The sequence below is a fragment of the Nylanderia fulva genome, unplaced genomic scaffold, assembly GCF_048542155.1.
Source record: "Nylanderia fulva isolate GAGA-0341 unplaced genomic scaffold, ASM4854215v1 Scaffold47, whole genome shotgun sequence".
NCBI classification, from domain to species: Eukaryota; Metazoa; Arthropoda; class Insecta; order Hymenoptera; family Formicidae; genus Nylanderia; species Nylanderia fulva.
The window spans coordinates 1,434,605-1,457,899 of record NW_028190554.1 but is presented as its reverse complement, the minus strand read 5'-3'; the positions used below and the strand labels follow the sequence as shown (position 1 = coordinate 1,457,899).

The 23,295-nt window shown below is 35.5% G+C and overlaps 1 protein-coding gene across 1 annotated transcript in view; it reads right to left on the bottom strand.

Moving 5' to 3' along the window:
* The window catches only part of LOC114944456 (GAS2-like protein pickled eggs), a 74,005-nt gene that overhangs the window by 32,053 nt on the left and 18,657 nt on the right, over positions 1 to 23,295 (bottom strand). The window contains 1 exon segment of the mRNA XM_085486685.1: positions 14,867 to 15,364. Within this exon segment, the coding sequence (XP_085342811.1) occupies positions 14,867 to 15,364 (498 nt within the window).

The window sequence follows — 23,295 nt, the reverse complement described above, 5'->3', positions numbered from 1 at the left end:
TATAAGAAAGATAAATTAAATTAAATTAAGGAAATCTATATTAATAGCCAATATTATTCATTTCTAAATCCGCTATATCAATTGTTCTGTGTTATATGTGTGAACTTTTTTATAATATTAATTTAATTAAATCCTATATATCATTTTATTTAAGACAAAAAATAAAAGAATTGCTTAAAATTTAATGACTTTTCTTTCACCTATATTATTTAATTATAGAAATTCTTTTATAACTAATAAAGTTGATAGAGAAATATCTCGATTTTTAATATGTAATATATAGTATATATAACAGAAGATATCAGATCGGTATTACAAAATTACATCACAAATATTGACCGTGGCTAGAAGAGACCAGAAAGGAATTCAAAAGCTGATCTCAGATCGACTAATCAATATCTGGTTTTGTTATGACATAGGTATTCAAAACGAAGACATGAATACTGATCGTCAATGAATATAATCAATTTTTAACAGAATATTCTTGTACATACACATTTCAATTTCTATAAATTAATTAACATAAATTAATACCGATATAATTTAATCTTTGATAAAAAAAAATCATCATTAATTAATCTGCTAAGATTTTAAAAAAATGATGAAAAAAAGTTACACTCGCGCGAAAGAAATACAAGTTTACTCTTAACATTATTTAGTATAATATTATACAATTTCATCACCGCAGAAATGCATTTATATGAACTTTTTCTCCGGAACAATATCCTGCAGCTTCCGCATGTATGACACTTTCTTCCCGAAAGCCTGTATACACAGCGGAGAAAGTGATGGAACCTCCGATCGAGATACGGATCGCTATCGTGACATTATCATCGTCGGCTGATCTTCCCAGGATCGTGTATGCGGGGGAGACCCTCGTGGGAAGGAGACGAGAAGATCTGCGAGACGAGATCGCGATTCATTTCAGCGTCACTGCATCTTGATCGCGAAAATAGTGTCCGATCTCGTGGCGGAGATCTTTCGCTTCGTTTTTGTTCACCAGCCAATGTCGAGCGAAAGTAAGAATATTGCTTCGTTCTCAGCTGGTTTATTTCTGCAGTCTTTATTAATAATTATGTCTTCAAACGCTTTGGAAAATTAACAAATTTTATTTTGTGCGTTAAAACAAAATTTAATGAATTCGAATAAATTTTTATTTCAACACTGCCTTATTTGAAACTAATAATATCGATTTGATGTGAATTAGATAGAATTAGTAATAAATAATGTTGGCCATTAATATAGTAAATGTAGATTGACCTAATCTAATTAGCTTCTTATATTAGTGCTTCGTAACAGCTGGTTTATTTCTACAGTCTTTATTAATAATTATGTCTTCAAACGCTTTGGAAAATTAACAAATTTTATTTTGTGCGTTAAAACAAAATTTAATGAATTCGAATAAATTTTTATTTCAACACTGCCTTATTTGAAACTAATAATATCAATTTGATGTGAATTAGATAGAATTAGTAATAAATAATGTTGGCTATTATAATATAACATAGTAAATGTAGATTGACCTAATCTAATTAGCTTCTTATATTAATGGATTTATCGGTTATTTCGTTATCGCGAAAGCGATAATAACTGATTTATGAGCTCATTGAAGAGATTAATGTAACCACTAATTTATACTATCTACAAAATAATTAAAGCCTGTAATATTTACAAAAATCAAGGCAAAAAATATTTCATATTTTAATAAATTAATAATAATTAAGATGTCAATCATAAATGAAAAGTAGGCACTCTTTTGGTGAAATAGTCTTTATGTGAAAATGATTCGACATAAATGAGGCCTTAAATAAACCTGTCTCTCGTGAATATATGATTTCCCAGGGAGAAACAACACATTATAACCGCGCGTAATCCATTGCGATTTATGGCAATACGCGATTGTTGATCACCCATTACGCTCCCGATACACACAGTGTCCCGTTTCCGTCTTTTGCTTCCATACATAATCCGGAGAATGTGAAACTACGCACGAGTGAAATTTATATCTCGCAAACTCGCTCTATAAACGGCCGTCGTATGTATTTACCGAGCGTCGATTAGAGGCGGTTACACGATCAAGGAAATCGCCTCCTAATGAAACGCCGTGAAATATTTCAACCTATCGCCACACTCACTTCTCGTAATTGATGAATGCGCTTATCGCGCATAATGTAAGACTCGCGTAACAGTCGTAACGCCCCGGCAGTTATAACTACGAATTAATCCCTTTCGTATCAAAAGGCTCTGTTTAGCGAGAGAAAATCATTACATCGAGAGAAAATCAGTAGGTATACTTTTGCAAATTATATTTTTTTATATACGATTAAACACATCTTGGGCATCTCTTTGTCAAATTTTAAACCAATTTTGAATTTCATACTGTCGCTATAAACATAAACAAAATAAATAAAATTGATTCTTACATGCTTATGTTTCCACATTTTTAATTATGCACAGGTAATTAATAAAGAATTTTTTATCAAATAATTCAATAATTTTTTATAAAATAAAAAGTGAGAGATCTTTCCATCAGGATTTACTTTTTTCTAAAATATGGTTTGAAAATCGCGTAGATTATGTTAAATGACTTAAAGCAATTCAAAATGTGTTTTCAAACCAGGACAACAATAATCTAAAACTGCATAATAACTTTAATCAATTCAAAACGTGTTTATAAACTAGCACAGCGCTTTAAAATTGCTAAATATTTGCGCATTATAAATGAAGAAAAAGTGTGTCCATGATTGAGGACGCTGGTAGCGCGAGAAAGGATTAATTAGTTAGTCAATTGATTCTCCCGCGGTTAAATTCTACCTTCAACAAATACTCGCGGTTTTCTCGCGGTTTGTGCGTCGTACGATATAAGTAATATGAATGCAACGTCTTCTCACATTGCATTGCTATAACAATAAGTGTTATGCGTTTAATAGCGATATGACATTTCAGAGTGAAAATTATTATATATTTAATATAATTTATATATTTTGTCACATATTGTTTGAGAACTGTCCAATTTTTGTTTTCCATATATAAGACGCAAATATATTCAACAATCTCTACAAAGTACTATTTTATAAGAAAAAAGATTAATCTGAAAGATCTTTTAAGAAATTATCAAAATATATCTTAAATTATCCGCCTACAAAATCTATAACAAAGCATCGAAATAACTATACTGAAAAAAAATTGTTAATTTGATTAAACCTTTCAACTAAATTACTATTTGTTAATTAAACATATATTAGTATTTAAATCAAATATGTATACGTTTTGTTAGATTTAATATATTTAATTTAAATATTTTTATATAGTCAATTAACAAAATAACATTTAGTTGAAAAGTTTAGTCAAGTTAATACATTTTTTTAATATATCTATATAAAATAAAATCGGAAAATCAACTATAAAAAACTGTCTGATTTAAGTGTCTCTTATAAATATCTTTTTCAACTTCTACATTCGTCGTTGGTTTTTAGATAAGGTTGGCTTTAGTGCCCAGGCTATTTTTATTTAACGATGTAATCTTCGGCATTGACAGTTTGCTAAGAAAAAAAAAGAGATAAAATCCATCAGCTATAGGGATATATATATGCGGACTTTTCTTATCTCATAAATTCTGAGTGTTCTCAAAATATACGCGTATCACTATATCAGCGTAGTTGTCTATCAATAATATATTTACCGTTTGATATCGTTTACGCAAGAATATCATTTACGATATTAATTGTATCGTTAATATTAAATATGTATGTGTCGGATCTGAAACTGCACAAATATTAATGATCGCCAAATAATCAAGATAATGTGTATATATCCATCCGTGTTCATTCGATGACAATCAATCGATCGTTAAAGCAAATCGGAGCAACATTAGCAAACTCAACTGCAAAATTACACAACCGGTAACGCGTAAAAATAAAAAAAAAAGAAGAGAATTCGAAAGGCGATTGCAAACGGGAAAGAAAACAGTTACGTGGGCGGTCCGCTTCGTCGTGTTCGCGCGACTTTTAATAATCGCGTCGATTTGTCAGTGCAGTCCGATCCTAATTAGAGCGTCTCCTCTCAAGATATGCATTGTGCTGTATTTTTTTTTTTTTTTTTTTTTTTGCGAACGCAAACGAGGGAATCAACTCGCCCGTGGTTGTTTTCAACGGTGTCGCTACTAAATCAAAAAATACCGCATCATACCCTTCTTGTCGCCGAAGGCGCGTATTGAGTTACTCGGCTGAAAGGTGCATTGAACGATCGCATTCTCTCGCGACTATGAAATGCAGTAAATTGCAAGTGGCGAATTCCAGTCGATGATTGATATTAAGCAGTCAGCTGGACGACGTCGCAATAAATTTCGGAATAAACTCAAGCCGAGATATTTTGCAAGAACACAGTTCCCGAACGAGAAATTAAAAAAGAAACAGGTTTTGCGAAATGCTTAACGCTTTAAGTATACATAAATAACGTAACATTTAAAACATAAAAATAATATTTTCATAATTATATATTATATATATATATATATATATATATATATATATATAAAATTAAAAATCAGTAACACGAAGCATCAGAATTTCTCTCTTTCCCCGAGAAGACTTAATGAATCTCTGAAAGAAAAATGACGTATAGACTCAACACTTGAATAAAAAATACTCGACACCACAAATCCTCTCTCATTCGCCACTCGCGTCTTTTCCCAAGGCATTCCGCGAGACTTCCCGAGGATTTCTGGAACACGCCCTAGAGCTATCCAATTAGCCCAACCGAAGAGCATAACGCGCGGAGCAAAAGCATCATCCGGATCTCTCAGGACGGCGCGTGAACATAAACGCGCCGCTCGCGCGAAAGGAAGGAATGGAAAGTGCACGGATGCGATTCCGTTGTGAGTAATTTCCGACGAGTGAAGCAAAAGCAATTTTTTTCCACGCACATATATACACATATATACACGCCCGTGCGCGCGGCAGGTGAATTCCGGGGATTTGCGGCGCTTTGAAGACGCAGCTTTTACGGCGGGCGTCCCGACGCCGAACCGCGCCGGCGTCCCGACAATCAATACACGCGAGAGAGAGAGCGACGTCCCGCAGAGCTTGTCAGCTGTTCCGTCCGCAGCGATGGCCACGTCGCGTCATCCTCGCTTTTCCGTTTCTCCTTCCCACCTTTCCCCGTAATAGTTTATTCTCATGATTCCCGTGATCCCGCAAATATTTATGGTAATTGAAAGCTTCGGAGAAACATAGACTTCGTCGAAGTCGCCTCATCGCGTCGTTTCGCAGGAACGACTCGTCACGCCCTTTATATAGCGAATCGCGTCGGCTTGCACTCTGGCTTTGTATGTATGTATGCTTGAAGTCTGCCGAGTTTAGTGCGTTCAGGGGAAAATACGAATTGAATTGATACAAAATAGAAATAGTAAATATAATGAAATTACAGTTTTTCGTAATTTCGCATTTTTTTTTTTTAATAATTTTTTATATAACGTTAAATAATTAAAAACGAAAAATTGCATTCGAGTGTGAAAAATATTTTGAGATGTCAAGAAGAGAATAGAACGAGTTTTAATCCAATCTTGCGCATGCATCGATAGAAAATAGATCGAGCATAGAGAAGTAAACAATTTGAGAGAAATATTTTGTTATTTTTTCATTTATACAAATTCAAAAAATACTTTCCAGAGAAAGAGATAGATAGGGAAAAGAAAAAAAAATTGCAATCGCGTGTGATTTGACGGAATTTGCAACTATACGGTCGATATGTCCGACATCTGGTGTAGTGCTTCAAAGCAATTGATAACGTTTAGAAGCACTTGAAGTGCCTTTTATCGGAATAACCTACATACATTGCTATGAAAGTTCATGCGAGAGATCCCAAAGTCTTAGAATCCCCAGGATTTCTACAGAGGCGAGATTACTGGGGTGTACAGTACACCCTGACATTTTCTTTGATCTCCCTTCCGTGCAAAGCTTGATTATTATTGACGTAACGATTCGATGTGACACCGTTCTTGTCCAAATTTAGGTGACTTGTACACGAAGAGAAATCAGCTGACTGGAATTATTCCGAAAATATCTTGCTCCAGAAAAATCACTCCGAGATAAATTACACAAGGTATTGTGTATTAATAATGACAAATTAAATAAAATAAACAAGCCAATACATCAAAATTTATGAACAAATAATTAGTAAAATATTTGGCACGATATTAAAATATATAAAAAAAAAAAAAATCACAATTACAATAAAAAAAAAAAAAAAAGATTTACGTTCGAAAATCGCGATTTCGAATATTTGTAATAACCTTTCACATTGATTGAATTTCATTTGATATTTTACGAATGAAAATTCTCACGGCTCCCTCGAGAGTTACCTCACCCTTCCTGGAAGTGCCCTCTCCGGTTTGCTAACCAATGTCAACTGACCGGATCAACGACCAGCCATCGCTCGTTCTATTCTATTTGTAACCTCGACTCGAACATATGTATATCAGATGTACATTTATCCCCGGCCAGAAATGATAAATTCACCTACATTACACAGGCATGTATAATTACTGGCCGACCTCGGTATTAAATTTCTAACCCATTTCTTCGCCTCTCCCTGTTTCTCTTTCTCGCACTCCGGTTTAATCCGCAAACAGTGATTAGCTAAGACTCAGACCGCAGGCAGACCTTGCGCGGCTCCGTCAGCATCTCGGCTAATTGTACGTAATAACTGACACGGAGACTTGAAGGAGAGCTTCAACGCCATTTATGGCAGTTCTAGGCGAAGGCAGTTCGGATCCTCTTTCGCCTCCTCCGGATAAATAGTAACTCTTTCTCTCGAGTCGTAAATATAAATCATGCGATTGAAGGCTGATCGAGTAGCAGAGGAGACTCGGGGTCGAAGAATCGGTGAGAAAGACACTCGACTCTCAGCTAAGAATGCAGCATTAGTCATTTGCAATCAAGGGAAATTTCATACACGAAGGTTACTGACTGCGTATTGATTCTGTCGACACAGTAGTTCTATTGTAGGTGAAAATATCATTCAGGATCGTTAAATATCGTTTTTCTTCCTATTATTAATCTTTATTTTCAATCGTGAACGTAACTGATATTATTATATGGGTATATAAGTAACGTGTGTGTATATAAATAAAATATACGTGGTTACTTTCGGACGATTCAGAGATAAATCCAACTGAATCATATCTCTTCGAAATGCACGTCATTATCAATAGTCTCAATGCATACTTAGAAAGTAGCTTTACTATCTGATCGCGTATCAAGAGAAAGATAAATATGAAATTTGCTGCGTGATTTCCGCGTGATTACGATAAATCTGCTAATCACATCGCAAACATATAATCATCATCAATCATCATTAGGCAGATTAATAGGAAACGTATATCATTAAATATTATACTTTATTAGATTTTAATACTTAAAATATAACAAACAGTATTAAATATCTAGTATAGCATAATAAAGAAATTGATGTAAAAAATCGTCTTCTTCATACAAAAATCGATAGTAAAGACAAAAATTTTTCACAGCCAAAATCTGAAAATATTGAATCCAAATCGTAAATAAAAATAAGAATGAAAACTTCTGGCAGAAGTACAAATCGGATAAAAAGACTATAAAAATATGATGATCCGTCCTAGCTTCCAAACGAAAAGAGCGAAGATATCTTCGTGTTCATCTGTGGAATTACGTAAAAGCGCACATCGCCGGAAATGACGTCAGTGTCAACATATCGACATGAAACGCAATTTCCTGCTGCAAAATTCAACAGTGTAACATCCTCTAACAAACTACGCCGAATGATGAGAAATGATCTCGGAGAAGACGTAAAATAACAAAAATGTAACCGGTAAGGATCGGAAAAAGACCTCGTCCTTCGAAGTAACTTCGCCGTCTTTGCTCTTGAACTTGATACGAAATGGGCTAACGGCGATCAATACAAGCTTTCGGCGCTCGCGAGGCGAAGCTCCGTCTGGCACGGCAACTTCCCTGAATAGAATCTATCGTGGACCTTGCAAAATATTTGCTTGGATGTCTTCTTTGCCTTAATGTTTTTATCCTCTGAATGTATTCGTTTGCAGTACAATTATTTTACATGTATATATAGAAAAATATTTTAACTTGCTCGATATTTTGTATTCATTCATAGCAATTAAGGGAATCCTAAATGTCCTTGAAGTCTGTTGGTTTTTTTTTCCTGCTTTATCGACAAAATGTGTGGTTAGGTAAACTATAAATCTATTTATTGGCTATACGGATTGTTTTTTACCTGAAATTAGAGCGCTTCGCCCTCTGTTACTATTAATACTTTAATTTGTACAAGGGAAAAGATTTATCAATCTGTATGGTCTCATATATATCTTGATTACAGAATTATGATACATATAATTCTGTGATCAAGATATATGAGACTATACAGATTGATAAATCGTTTTCCTGTGCAAATTAAAGCATTAATCCGTAAAAAACAATCCGTGTAGCTAATAAATAGATTTATAGTTTATCTCACATTTATGCCTCACATTTATGCCTCATCACATTTATACCTCACATTTTGTCGATAAAATAGGAAAGAAACAACAGATTTCTCAAGGACGTTTAGGATCCCTTTAAAAGTCTGATTGCATACAACAGAAAACTAAGCAAAATTCTTCTACAGAAAATAACAAATGTTAAAGCATAATTGAGACTGTATTATTTATATAATAAAAATTGATAAACTTGCTAAATATGTGCGCGCGTGGCTTTAAATATTCCTAGCTATTCAAATACAAAGGAAACACTGTAAGGGAAACTAACTCCGTGCAAAATTGCATTGATGAGTAATAATATAAACGCGCGCTAAAATTGCACGTTCGTTAGAGTGACGCAAACAGCGAATTGGTGGTGCGCTGACGGCTCGGGTAACTGTTTCGCAAGATGCAAAAAAAAAAAAATATGACTGTATATATATAAATTTAAGAAAAGATAAAAAATTCCGTCTTCGTGCGTTGCTAATCCGCTTCCGCGATAACTGAACATGCTGGCGGCAACGATTTCGCATTGCGCCATTTACGGCAATCGCCCGAGTCCGAGAGAACGAAACACACACGCGTGGCGTGGTGGTGCCGCACCATGGTAAAATTGCACAGTTTACCTCGGCTATCGATTAGATTCAGCCTTGTTAAACGCGCTATCTTATCGTGGACCGTGGTAGGACGCGAAACGCATCGACGCCGACTCATTGTGAATCAAGGAAATCACCCATATGAGCCAAAGTTCCGTACAAATGCGTCGTTATATACGCTTACAAATTTTATTTCTCAGGGATATCGCAAGGATATTACACAAAGAAAATAGCACGATTGTATAAATAATCGAAAGACGAAAAAAATGATACGAAATTAGAAATAAATTATAATATCGATAAAATCAAAATGTCTAAATTCTTGATCGATGAAAAGAAATTAATAAGTTTTATAGAGGTCTATATCACTGACTATTATCATAAATATAAATGAAGCAGAGGATTGCGTGAATCTTGTGAAAAACAGATAGCTTTTTGGTTGCTCTTTGACAGATGGAAGTTACTTGACAAAAAATGATTTTTCAGATAAAATAAACGCGGCAGACATACAGGAGTATCTCATATATTAACAAACTCTTGCTTTACAATTTGCCATAGTACTGTTCGCGGTAATTCGCGTCTTGTATGCGATTAGGCAAATCCGTCGCGGAGTTGTTTATATCAAACGCGGTTAACAAAGTCGTAACGCTCGCGATAAGATAACACGCGTGACAAGAGCGAATCTAATTGATGGCCGGCGTAAAACACGCTCTTATATATGCTCTTACTCGTTCTCTTCTCTCTCCTTGAATCGCCGCCGCATCGCCGCGAGGTATGGCTTTAATGTAAAAGCGAACGCTACGGAGAGAATGTGTCTTCGTGTCGTCGTATCTCACGGCGTAAAGAGAGAGATTAGATTAATTATCAATAAAGCGGCGAGTTGCCGCTTTGAACCGTCCGACACTTGACACGAGACACGAGATGTAATCGTCATCTCGAGATTCAATCGCGATTCAATCTCGCGCTCAGGATTGACTCTAACGAGCGAGGTTCGTGACAAGGTGTAAAGACTATTAAATCCTTGTAATCCAAGGAAAATTATAAGATTAAAATCAAAATTATTTCGAGCTATTTCGCACTAATTGTACGTTTTTTTAATCATAGATGAATCCTATCTTTGGCCTGCTACAGGGAAAAAAATTTAGCTATTGTAACTCAATTTTAGCTATTTCTATATTAAACATGAAATTTTGTTATCATGTCTAAATTTTAGATATAGCATTCTCCGTTAAACTACAGCTAAAAATATTAGTATTACCCCATAGCTAAAATTTATAGGCATATGATAATTAAAATTCAGATTGTAATATACGGACAGCTAAAATTTAGGTATGGTAGCTAATTTTTTTTCTGCGCACCATTTCAGATAATTAAAAATGAAATTCCAAAAATCGATAAGAAATGTCATTTTGTAGCCCGTCATTTTTCATATTTATATTAGAAATTTTCTTATTACCTAAAATTCGCTTAGTCGAAGTGACAATGGAAACATGAAATTTTGTTATCATGTCTAAATTTTAGCTATCGCATTCTCCGTTAAACTACAGCTAAAAATATTAGTATTACCCCATAGCTAAAATTTATAGGTATATGATAATTAAAATTCAGATTGTAATATACGGACAGCTAAAATTTAGGTATGGTAGCTAATTTTTTTTCTGCGCACCATTTCAGATAATTAAAAATGACATTCGAAAAATCGAGAAGAAATGTCATTTTATAGCCCGTCATTTTTCATATTTATATTAGAAATTTTCTTATTACCTACAATTCGCTTACAATTAGTCGAAGTGACAATGGAAACATAAAATTTTGTTATCATGTCTAAATTTTAGCTATCGCATTCTCCGTTAAACTACAGCTAAAAATATTAGTATTACCCCACAGCTAAAATTTATAGGTATATGATAATTAAAATTCAGATTGTAATATACGGACAGCTAAAATTTAGGTATGGTAGCTAATTTTTTTTCTGCGCACCATTTCAGATAATTAAAAATGAAATTCCAAAAATCGAGAAGAAATGTCATTTTATAGCCCGTGATTTTTCATATTTATATTAGAAATTGTTTCATTATCTATAAAATTCGCTTAGTCGCGGTGACAATGGAAAATCCAGATCCAAGTCTGGTTAGGTACGTCTCGCTACTTTCGTGGCTGGAACGCAATAAATATTTCCGTTAATTATGGAGCCGACAAAGCCGGCTTCCCTCGGCTCGCCTCTACTTTATTGGAATCGGTGGGCAACGCTTTCACGGTATATTACTACTTGGGACCGGTGCGCGGCCTCCCCACGGCGCAAAGTGAAATTTATCCGGCGATATCGGCAGCCGATCGCGAAAATCGACGCACAATACGCTTGAACGGCGGCTGTAATGACGCTCACGCGAGATTTACGGCTGCAACGCGCGCTCGGTCCTACCAGCTAACGCTGCCAGCGATTTACGCTATCTTACTGGGGTGTTAATGATATTACGATACACTATCCACACGAGTTATTGATGCTCTCGCCCCGATACTTCCCGCTTGATACCGAAGGCAACAAATAATTACTCTTATCAATATCGTAATATCAACATTTCGAATTGCATAAGCTTATTATTATATTACACCGTATCGAGAACGATATCATTTGTTGTTGCTTTCTTTTAAACGAGATATCACTTATTTTACGATGCCACGTATCAGTTTCACCATTATCTCTGACGTATTTCGCCGAAAAGGAATTTTTTTATTTTTATTTATCGTTACTAGGAAAGTTAGAAAATCTTGATTAAGAGTATCTATTCATTTTTAAATTGGAGTAACGCGATATTGTTATTTAATTATATATATATATTTAAATATATATATATGTTAATAATAGGAACGATATATTTAATTCGACCCAAACTAGCCAAGAAATTTTTATTTTATTTCCACAACGTTTCGACCATCTGTTTATGGTCCTTTTCAAGTGAAAAAGCGCAATTAGTTGACACTGTTGTCATGATTATTAAACAATATGATTATCGGAATTTTTTAAAAAACATTTGAAATAACTTTTGAAAAAAAGTAACCGCTTTTATCAAAGAATTTTTCACTTGAAAAGGACCAAAAACCAATGGTCGAAACGTTGTGGAAATAAAATAAAAATTTCTTGGCTAGTTTGGGTCGAGAGAATTAAATATATCGTTCCTATTTTAAGTACCACTAGCGACGTTTTAAGTATTCAATTTGATTATATATATAATATTAATATTAAATATAAAAATCTCTGTATTTTTAATGTGACAATTTTATAGAGAAAAGTCGACATTTCCAGTAAGGAAATTAATTAAAAAATATTGATGTTTCATAACTATTTCGTCTTTCCATCCTAGGAAGCAATCTTTTATATCATAAATGTAAGTTTGCGAACGGGCTTTTCTCGTAAAAAAAAAAAGGGAAAGATCGCAAGGAGCAGATTTATCGTAACATTCTCCGATTATGTCGAAATTTTCTTTCGGAACAGAAAGCTGCTCGTATACCTTCCGCGAGTGTATATACGCCATGAGTCTCGACCTCGCGGGAAAGCGTCCTGGAATTTCTATACGGCGAGAAGCCGCGTGCCACGACGCGACGTTATCGTTCGCCATGGAGCTGCAAGGCCCTGGGGAAGGAATTATTCTGCTTCGTGAAATGCCGCGATTTAGCATCGCTTACACGTATACCGGTCGCGTGTATCGCCGCCAGTAATCGCCGCCGTTAGACACACTCGCTAGTCGACCATAATTCGACATTTTTAGCCAATACAAAGCCGATCTATCAATCGAAATTGTCAAAACTGTACCGCCCTGCCTTTCAAAAATATGTCACAAAATTACTATACAATTACTTATACGAAAGTAATAAATAGTTAAATATTCATTGATTCCTTAGGCAATTTTTATATTAAATAGAAATTTACTCCTAAATGATATATGAATAACAAATAAATATAATGTGTATATAATAAATTTCAAAATAATATATATACTTCATATCTCCGAACATATATATTTTCTTTCATATTATTTCAAGTCTAATAATCATAATTCAAACTATTCGCACAGATAAGGAACTAGAAGCTCCCTTAACTTCCTCCGCGGGAAACCTTCCTTATATTGTAGTTACGTCATAGCTCTATCGTATATATCGTCGCGTCTGAAACGGAAGTGCAGGGAAGGTACGAAATATCGCCACGAACCCGAGAGATATAGAAATGATTGTATTTACATCATCGACGAAGGGGAAAAGTGTCAGACCGATGCGTCGCATTCTCCGCCAGCGGCGGAGTACAATTAATGGCACGGCGAAGAAATGATCGCGACGCCGAGCGAGAGCCATCAGCGCGCGATTCGCGCGCACGACGAGACATTTAACGCGCCGAGCGTTACCCGTTAATTTATAATAATCGGCCAATAATAAAATGCCGGATAGGTCACACACGCCTCACACTGCCGCGACACTGTGGGAGCGGTCGGTCCTTTCTCTATCAAAGAGACGAGTATTCATGCGCGCGAAGAAAAAACGGAGTAATAAGCTGTGACGCTTTATGGAGGTCGACAGTAATTAGAGAATAAATAATTGAGTTATTATTTCTTTCAGAATTTTTTTTATGTTATCGTTATATTCACGTGAGTTGAATTATGAGAGTCCGTCATTTGGAGAGAATTTTTTTTTTAAATTCACATTTATACTCTAAAAGGCACGGTAATCGTGGGACGATAAGGTATTGGAAGAATTTTATGAGTTTTTCTGATTATTATTTATCGGAATAAAAATAGTAATGTGTACATAAAATTATTGGAACATATTTTATATCTTATTGTGGTACACTGGAAAAAATGATTAACTTATACTTACTATAAACCTTTCAACTATATATAAATATTATTTTGTTAACTGAATATATAAAAATATTTAAATTAAATATAACATGTTAAATATATAATAAAACGTATATCTGATTTAAATACTAATACATGTTCAATTAACAAAATAGTAATTTATTTTTTATTGTGGTAAATATTAATCAGAGAAACTCGTAAAATTCTTCCAATATTGTATTGTTCCACGAAGAATAAATTCGTTTTGCGTGTTATGCAAAAATTCCAAATATAATAAGCGTTATTAAAATTAATAACTAAAATGGATCGGGATAAAAATTATAAACAAATTTTCATTTTTATGAAATTTAATTTAAAGATTAGCAGTTAATTTCATATCACGTAATTATTGCAGAAACTATTCAGCTCCTAATCTTTCGCGACATCGTCGTCGCCAAGTATTAATCTCGTGGTAATGAATAAAACTATCGACAGTTCATTAGATCGAGTATCACACATTCATTCTCTTATTCTCAATCGCGCGATATTTACGTCCCAACATGTGGGTTTGGGATCGCCATATAAATACGCCCGGATGTGCACCGAAGGGTGCGAGTTATTTTCAAAGCCGCGGCACGTTTACGATCGCTGTCAGCGATGATACGCGACGAAATAATGTGTGCCATCAGAGCGGCGGATCGCTTCTATCGTGAAAAGATTTCGAGAAGCGTCGCAAACATAGTGGATCATTCTTATACCGAGATGCTCCGAATTCAGATTAAATTATACAGAAATGTTGTTTCTCTCAATGACTGAATTTGTGCACGTCACGTGCCCAGCCATCATCATAGCGAAACGTAAAAGGCGGGAGTCATCTTAAGCAATCATATATATATATATATATATATAAGATGGTATACGTTTTCACTCACCAACTCGTGGAGGGTCTTGAGATCGTTCGTGACGATCTGCGGCTGCGGTCCGTATATGAGACACGGCTCTTCCTCGTACTCGTCGTCGGTCTCCTCGTTGTCGGCGCCGTTCGCCGCCTTGTTCTCGGCGGCGATCTCTCGATCGATCTGCCTCTCCATCTGGACCAGCAACGGCGCGAGCATGCCGAACTTGGCACCGCGACGCGCTACCTCCAGGAGGCACAATATCACGTGTCGCTCGTTTTTACGCATAATCAGGTCCTCGGTCTCGAAGAGCAGGCACTCGATGATACCGAGATTGTTGCGGCACCAGTCGATGAAGTTCGAGACGTTGTCGCGGGCGAAGAAAGTGCCGGCCTTGGCATTGGGCAGGTAGGGCACGTCGCTTACCTGGCTCATCGGCAGCGCCAAGGAGGTTATCGAGCGTGTCATCGGCATTTTGCGGGCCTGACGTCGCGCCACGTAGTCGCCCGCATATTTCCGCACGTTGTTCGCATGCTGGAAGCAGAAAAAGAAACCACCTCTGGTCAGCGCATATCATCTCATCCGGTAGGCAAGGAGGTAGAAGCAGCGTATAATTTGCCGCCGCCGCCGCTAAAGGGAAAGCAAATCGTAGTTTTGCCGGTTCCAGAGTAATCCGAGAGATGTGTAATTGTACAAAAAAAAAATTGTGTGCAATTTTTGTATTTAAGTGTCACGTAGAACGGATTTTCCAAACTTTGTAATTTAATCACAACTATATTTTCGTTCAGTATCATAATATCATAATTTGTGGTGCCTTGTGAATTATTATTTAGAATAATAGTGATTTAAATACATAATGTAGCTACGCGTACGTCAATGTTGCATGACGTTTATAACAAACGTCGATACTTTATATCCGACGCTTAGAGAGGATATATATATGTATGTATGTGTGTATTATATGCGATATTTCATTTCATGCCATTCAACACTTTCCCACACGAGATCTCCTCTTACATCGCTGTGCACACATATACGTTATTCAGATGCGAGAGACTCGACGCGGCATCAAAATCCTGGATTTACCACGAGCAGAAATGGCAGATGGCATCTGATGACCGTCCTCCCTTCAGAAAAAGTTTTAATGCAATATCACTCTATTGATTTAGATGAGTACGTCGCTCAAGAGAGATTCGAGATGCGAGACACCCTTGTATGTCAAAGATCAACGGGGAATATTTTAACAGTTCAAAAGCGATGATGGACAATGGAGGGATTCAGTCCAGTTAAAAATGTAGTTCACAATGCGAATTAAATACGAGTCGCGTAATTTTTTTAAATTTCTACAAAAATTTGACAAATCGTAATTTGAAATAATATTATAAATTTTATTACGATTTTTCCATGGTTCATCCTTCTTCAATTAATTTTTGAAAGATATTTAAGATCTTATTAAAATAAGTTATTAGAATAAAAAATGATGTAGACCCCCTTCGTTTGCGGTTTCAATTTCCTTCGTCCAATTTGACTACGATCATCATTCATCAAGACACATATATCACTGACGGTGGTACTATTTCATCCCTTTCAATCCCTTTCTGTTTGTTCAACGCTCGTTTTTCGCCGAACATCTGCTCAAACGACTGCGCTAGCCTAACTGGATGCTCGTTTTAATGACAGTTCGTTGAACTTATATGCTGCTCAAACAGAGTTGACGCGAGATGACTCGTCAGGAGGATATTTGGGTTAACGTTGGAAAAAGAAGCTACTACGACCCGGAACAGTCGGCCCGTTAGAAAGTCGCCGATGTTTAAACAAAATCGTATTTTTTTCGTCTGAGCAAACAACGCGTCGTACGTGTAAACGTTTGCTCGCGCGTGCAACGCATCGAATTTCGATGTCACGTATAAGTCGGAGCATCTTGTTACCGATAACTCTTATTCTTTCACCACAGCGTCGATGTTGAAAAATTTATTTTAAAAAATAGGAATTAAAACAGCTTGACGAATCACCTTTATAAGACTTCATTTTAGCTAATATTTACACAAAGAGAATTTTCTCTTCGTATTTACCCTGAAAATCATGATAATCATGAGACAATATGGTATTGGGAGAATCTTATTAAAGTTTGTCTGATTAATATTTACTACAATAAAAAATATTAATATCTGCACAAAGATATATAAAATATGTTTGATTAATTTTACTATGTACATACATATTAATATTTTTATTGTGGTAAATATTAATCAGAAAAACTCTTCCAATATCATATTGTCCCACGATTACCATAAATTTTCAGGGTAAGTTCTAAGAGAAAATTCTCCCCGTGTACAGAAATGTTTATAAAATGCAATTTTGCATTTTATATTTTCCCTGACACTAAAATTTTTATTTCTTTATTTCCCGAGAAGTAATGATTAAAAGTAATTCGGAGTCAGTCGAATGGGAAAGACCCCAAAGATTCGTGGGTATAATGGCCGGCTGCATCAGAGTTTGCTCTTCAGCTGTATAATAGCCGATTAATTGCGTCATAAAACTCTCGGGTTGTGGCATTGAGCGGCGGCTATTTCTAATCTTTACGCATCCTTAATGCATGCTCAAATCGAGCCCTCTACGAGAGGCTCTCTTCAATATAGCAGGACGAACGACTCTCTTTAGGGCCCTCGACAAAATATATGTGTATCTCGTCTGCACGTGGACGCCATAAGGCCGCGGAGCAGTAAACGCGCGCGCTTCCCTCGCAGACTCGTAAAAATCATATCTAACGGCATCCGGGTATCTCGTCTGCCCGTTTTGATACCTCCCCAAGGAATAATGCGAGAGATTAGACGAGTTTGCCAACAGGCAGTCGCGACTAAACTCGAGCGACAACGATAATGACGGCTCAAGTTGGAGCGCTTTGTCGAGAACCCTTAAAACTGATGGAGAGAATCCTCCTTTCATCGAGAGATAAATTGAGATGATAGGGAAATCGGTGCGAATTCCCGGGAACAGAAATAATATCAGTGCAAGTCAGTTTTTCTCTCAATATTATTATGATCGAAAAACGAGACATTATTACTTGTTTAATGGCAAGTAAAAAAAAATAAAATAAAAAAATGGTCAGTAAAAAAATTGAGTTATATCCTATATTTTTTTTTAATATAATTCTATTCGGTTTCTTGTATCGGACCATTGAAAAGATTTTCATCAGTGATCCTCTTATTATCACGCTATTTTCTGCTAATTACATGGAGAGAATGTTCTCTTAGAATTTACTCTGAAAATCTCGTGGTATAATATGATATTCCAAGAATTTGATGAGTTTTCTGATGATCACAATAAAAAATATTAATATCTATCAAAATAAAATATGTTCAATTAATTTTATTATAAACATATTAATATTTTTTATTTAAAAATATTAATCAGAGAAACTCTTATAAAATTCTTCCAATATCATATTGTCCCACGATTACCATGATTTTCGGGGTAAATTCTAAGAGAAAATTCTGTGTACACATACATACATATATATATTTTTTTTTTTTTATTAAATTGGAGTAATATCAGGCTATTAGTTTTCCGATGATGCGTTGAGCATCACTGCATGTGAGAGGAAGAGTCGAGCTTATAAAAGACGAAAGCGGCGCATATGGTAATACGGTTGGCAGATGAAGGCAGGATGTCACATTACGTGACCTCCCCCTCGTCATCATCGTTGTTCACCACTACGAACGAATGTGCCTAATGAAAATGGTCGTTGCACATTCTACGTTTATAAATTGGAGCGTTTGCGAGACGTTTCATTGGGAGGCTCGAGGGAGAAAAACGCGTACGAGTTAAGCGTAATGCTGTGCACGGTATGAAAGAAAATCAATGAGACGTAATCAACGAGATCGCGAGTAACCATTACTCATGACCGTGTAACTTAATTTAGTTTCTGGGGCCGGGTTTACATGACAAACCATTGCGGAAATTTATGGCTATTTACGACGCTGGCCGCTGAAGCAATAAACACGCGTTATATTGAAAGCACGCGAACACACAAGGCAAGATTTAATCTAATTAAGATTATGAAGTTTGTCCATTTAAATAAATGGCGTCGTGTGATTATTGATAAAATCAATTAAGATTTTATAAATTCATCTTCCTCCCTAACATCGTATGTCATCGAATATCCACGGTTGGATGTTAAGGTACCATTTCATGTGCAGCATGTTGCTATTGGTGAAGTTCAATTAAACGAACAGCAAAGGCAGCAAAGCAGAAGAACACGCAACTATAGTTAATTCTAATTATTGTTATTATATTAGTTAAATAATGGATTTTTTAAGAATAAAGTAGATTATTATGAGAATATAAAAGCAAAAATCGTAATTTTAACCTTGAAATAATAAGAGAACAAAGAAATATGCTCTAATAAATTTGAATCACGTGACTGATTTGCTGCTGCGCATGAAAAGACACCTTTATCTTGCTGCCAAAGAGGATTACGCGATGTAATTTACGTTCCCGCACACATCCGGGCAAGGTTAATTATTATACTTTCTAATGTCATTCTTACAGCTGTGGGAGAAATTCTTTGGCACGGCAGAAGCGCGAAGAGATTGGCTGCTAGAATTGTTCGCGATCCTGTCGTTCTTGTCTCCGCTAGAGGTTAATAAACCTCGACCGCGCGCGTTTGTGCTTCTAACAGTAAGACCTCGACCGACACAAAAGTCGCCGTGAATCACGGCGTGTTTTACACACGCGTTCTACGATATACCTTCCAAAGCGTCGCACGCGCGAACGTAAGTATGTAAAATCGTGCGAACGTGCTTGCGCCGTCTTTATGCAGTCGCAGTCGACGACACGTCACAAAGCACGTGTCATCGTTAAGTCGCGCAAAGGTAATGAATTGACGTTAAACGTTCCGCGTAATGAATACAATTTTCTGCAAAACTAGTCTCAATAAAAAATATGAAGAAACATATTTCGCACACTGGAAAAAAAATTTTGTTGGATTAACAAAAATTCTGTTCGAAAATGGACGAAACGGAATTACTAGTTGAATCTACCAGAATTCTTTTTAATGCAACAAGAATCTACCAGAATTCCTTTTAATGTAACAAGCATCTTGTTTGTACAACAAATCAATTTGTTGGTGCAAACAAGATATTTGTTGTATTAAAAGGAATTCTGGTAGATTCAACCAGAATTCCGTTTTGTCCATTTTCGAACAGAATTTTTGTTAATCCAACAAAATTTTTTTTTCAGTGCAAGAAATATGTTTAATACAAATAAAATAAAAGAAAATAAAAATAAAAATAATCTATATTAAATGATTTATGATTGTAAAAGTTAGTATAACGATAACGCGATCCAATAAAGTAACGGTATTCGTGAATAGTAGATTTATCACGAAAAGCCTATCGGTATTCATTACAAGAAAAGGAATATCCTCTTCCTATAAAAACAGTTAAAAAATCCTCTTCCTAATTGTCCTGAATTGCTTAATAGACACTTAATGTTGATTAACCGATGATCGATAGCGCGAGGGAGAATATCTACAACTATTATCTCGATGAGTTATTATCTTGTTATCATCATCCACGTCGTAATTTGTCTAACAGCTGTTCCGAAGATCGTAAATAGAAGTCGATCTTATTTAAACATGATTATTTTGTATCTTATTTTGCTCTATGAATAATTATGTCATATTCCAATTATCTCGCGTGATATTTTATATGGGATTTCGAATGAAACGTTTATTATATATAATTACAGTGCCGTTTATATAAAATATATATCACAGATTATTTTATCCATCTATTTTATCGGAATGTGTGATTTGCGGCTTTCGAAAATGCTACGTTTCGCCGCCCGTGAGGCAATCTATACAAAAAGGTACAATGAACCTTTTGAGTCGCGGCCAATGGACGTCGACATTGGCATTAAAATGCGTCGTGACTATATAAAGGCGATGCCCGAAGTAAAGGTAAGGTCCTAGACCGCCCGTCGCGTCTTGAGGTCGTCGGCGCGGCGTCGCGTCCGCTTGATTTTTCTCCATCTATTTCCGTCCAGTGTTTTTACAACGCACATCCCTTGGAACTTTCGGAAGCACTGGCGTGCAGGGATATATATTTAGATAGACGAGGATGAAAAGGGCCACCCCCGATTCCGAGAAATTATGAAAAAAAGCATCCGGTTGCTGCACTCGATTCCCCGAGAGACAAAAGGAACCAAGTCGGCTTGCAATTCCCATTTCTTGCGCCCGAATGCATTCTATCCGCACATAATATTTCCGGCAAAGTTGGAAGATTTTTTATATTTCAAAGATGGTCCCGTTTAAGAAATATGAGAAAACCCTTGTTTTAATTAACCCTCGGAATTAGCAGCGGTACAGTTCTCTTAATTTTTTTCATAATTTACAATCATCTATCGATTTCTCTTAAAACGTCCTACGATTTTTCAATATTTATTCCATATGTTTTTTCTATTTTATATTATTATTCATTATATAGATTATGTATATTTTTATTTTTTTATGCCAGTACTTACACGAATAATAATTTTGAGATCAAGGTATGTTCTCGATTGTAAGCGAATGTAGACTCGTGTGAATGGTTCTTCGTGCCACCATCGTTTCCGACAGCACGCAAGCTAGATAAAGGAATAGGAACTCTCAATAGAAATGCTAAGAGAAGACGGCAGGAAACGCTCTTGACCTCGCATACGTTACGTATTTCCTTGGTGTAAAATACGCAGGAAAAAACATACGTCGACGACGCATTTTATTTTTACAATTGACCTTCCAAAAAGGATAATCAGCTTGCAAGGACACACCTGTGGCTATTTACACATATGCTTACCTTATATAACTCGTATAGACATTCACCTTTAAAGTGCTATACAATTATATAAAAAAAGAGTCTAATTTAATTCACATTAAGAGAAATTAAAGTTTGATATTTCTCTATTTTTCGTTCTATTTCTCCCGCGCGATTAATAATTTAATTAAATATGATCGCGTACTTTCTCTTAAAAAATTCGAATATTCGACTAAATCATACAGAAAAATAATTGAATTGGATGTTGACCAGTCGTTATAATGAAAATGATCAGAATTTAATTAATAGAAACGAAATAAACAGAAATCCGATTCCGTCCTTTTACGCTTCTCTACATTTCGACGTCATAGAACGGTACCAGTCATCATGCCATTTACGATAATTCAACGGCGGCATCGAGTTTCATCAGCTTTCCACTCGATTTCAATTAACTGCAAGAAATTTCAAGACTGCCGACCTTGATTCCGCTTCCTTCTAATTGCTTCCATATTTACGTTACGATTATTTGCGCATTTGTGTTTTCTCCCCCGCATTTTTAGTGAATATCTCGAGAAACCTGATTTCAATTTTATTTATCATTAAAATAACGTAAAACACATAAACATGTTCCTAAATCAATTATTGCGTATATATTATGCTTTTTACACTTGTAAAATTTCTTATTTGATTAATTTTTTAGCAAAGTTTTTTTTTATTTTTATAAAATTTTGATTTATTTGTACAAGTGCAATTTAATTGTTAAACTTATATATTAAAATCCTTCAATACATCATCGAGACTTAAATGATTCAAATGATCCGTCATAAGATACGAAATTTATCTTCATCTAGCAGGAAGGATTAAATCGATCATATGTACGTGATCGATTGTACATATGACACAAAATTGCCGATCGGATTTGCATTTATCATACAACATGACCGATAACGCCAACTCACTCGAAGGAAATTGCCGATCCCGTTTGCGCTTAACAGCGCTTTAAGGTAACTGATAGATTCGCCGATAAACTCGGTTAACGAGCGACTCGTCGCCGAGAGGTAACTCGCGTCAGAAAAGTCGACGGACAATCGTGTTGTCGGGAAAGCCGGGCTCGCAGCTCTCCCATTAATTGGCTCATTAATGCGGCCAGCTTCCTCAGATCCCCGGGATCGACCTCGATCGCGCGCGATCTCGATTTAACGCGTTTGACCGCCGCGCCGATCCAGTTTTAACAAGTAAAAACCCGCATTTAAATCGATTCAAATCGTACTATTGTTTTTCATCAAAATATCACAAAATTATACAATTAAGATACATTGAAGAAAAATTTGTTAACTTGACTAAATTACTATTTTGTTAATTGAAAATATATTAGTATTTAAGTCAAATATAGATGTATTGTTATAGATTTAATATGTTATATTTAATTTAAATATTTTTATATGTGTTCGTTTAACAAAATAATATTTAGTTGATAGGTTTAATCAAGTTAAAAAACTTTGTTTTCAGTGTACAAATAGAAAACAATAGAATACAAACAGAAAAACAATTATACATTAAAGTCAGTATATAATATTTTGCGCGACAAGCTTTCAATATACACTTTTCACGTAAAATGGACAATTCGCACGTTCGAACTTTTTAGTTTTATTTGGTATCTGTATAAAATAT